At 40.4% G+C, this 629-nt stretch overlaps 1 protein-coding gene across 1 annotated transcript in view; it reads right to left on the reverse strand.

Annotated features, from left to right (window-relative positions):
* Nucleotides 1-260: 260 nt before the first annotated feature.
* Nucleotides 261-629, reverse strand: part of PARVUS (Nucleotide-diphospho-sugar transferases superfamily protein) — a 1474-nt gene continuing 1105 nt past the window's right edge. Inside the window, exon 2 of the mRNA XM_011032996.1 lies at nt 261-624. Within this exon, the coding sequence (XP_011031298.1) occupies nt 388-624 (237 nt within the window). The 3' untranslated portion in view covers nt 261-387. The remainder of the gene's footprint in view (nt 625-629) is intronic.

Genomic DNA, 629 nt, shown 5'->3' on the forward strand with positions numbered 1-629 from the left:
CCTATACAATTTGATTACAATTACAACAAATCCGAGATGGATATGGCATGAATCCTTCTTCTTTTGTTACATTTCTGGATGTGTATATATCCATCTTGTTATTACCGCACAGTTTAAAAGGGCACCGTTGTTCTCTTTAATACAAGTAAGAATTAAGATATATATATATTTTTCTTGATCAATGTATAGATCCCTCTGTATAATCATCTACAAGAACATACCTAATCCACTTTCGATCCTTGAAACTTGACATCTTCAGAGACGGACTTGGGTTTTTGTTTGTCTCTTAAAACTCTTCCAAGATCTCTCTCGGGACCGGCATCTTCGAATTCGATGAGAGCATAGCTGTAGAAACAAGGAAGCGAATCGCTGTCTTTTATTATCTCTTTAAGAATCCAAGGCAAATGGAGTCTGCAAGAGATCATAAGGAGCCCAGAGAGCATCCAAAGGACATGGCCGATTCGCGTCAAGTCTAGCCCATGGCTTCCCTTTTCCACTCCAATGCAAGAGACTAACAGGACCAGGATGCAAATCTCTACAGAGCCCTCTGAAATTATCCCCACCAAGTCCATGTTGATTCCACTTATGATCAACCGGCACTATATCGCCTGCAAAAACTAGCAGGAACG

Source organism: Populus euphratica, unplaced genomic scaffold (genome assembly GCF_000495115.2).
Source record: "Populus euphratica unplaced genomic scaffold, PopEup_1.0 scaffold2.1, whole genome shotgun sequence".
In the NCBI taxonomy this organism is placed as follows: domain Eukaryota; kingdom Viridiplantae; phylum Streptophyta; class Magnoliopsida; order Malpighiales; family Salicaceae; genus Populus; species Populus euphratica.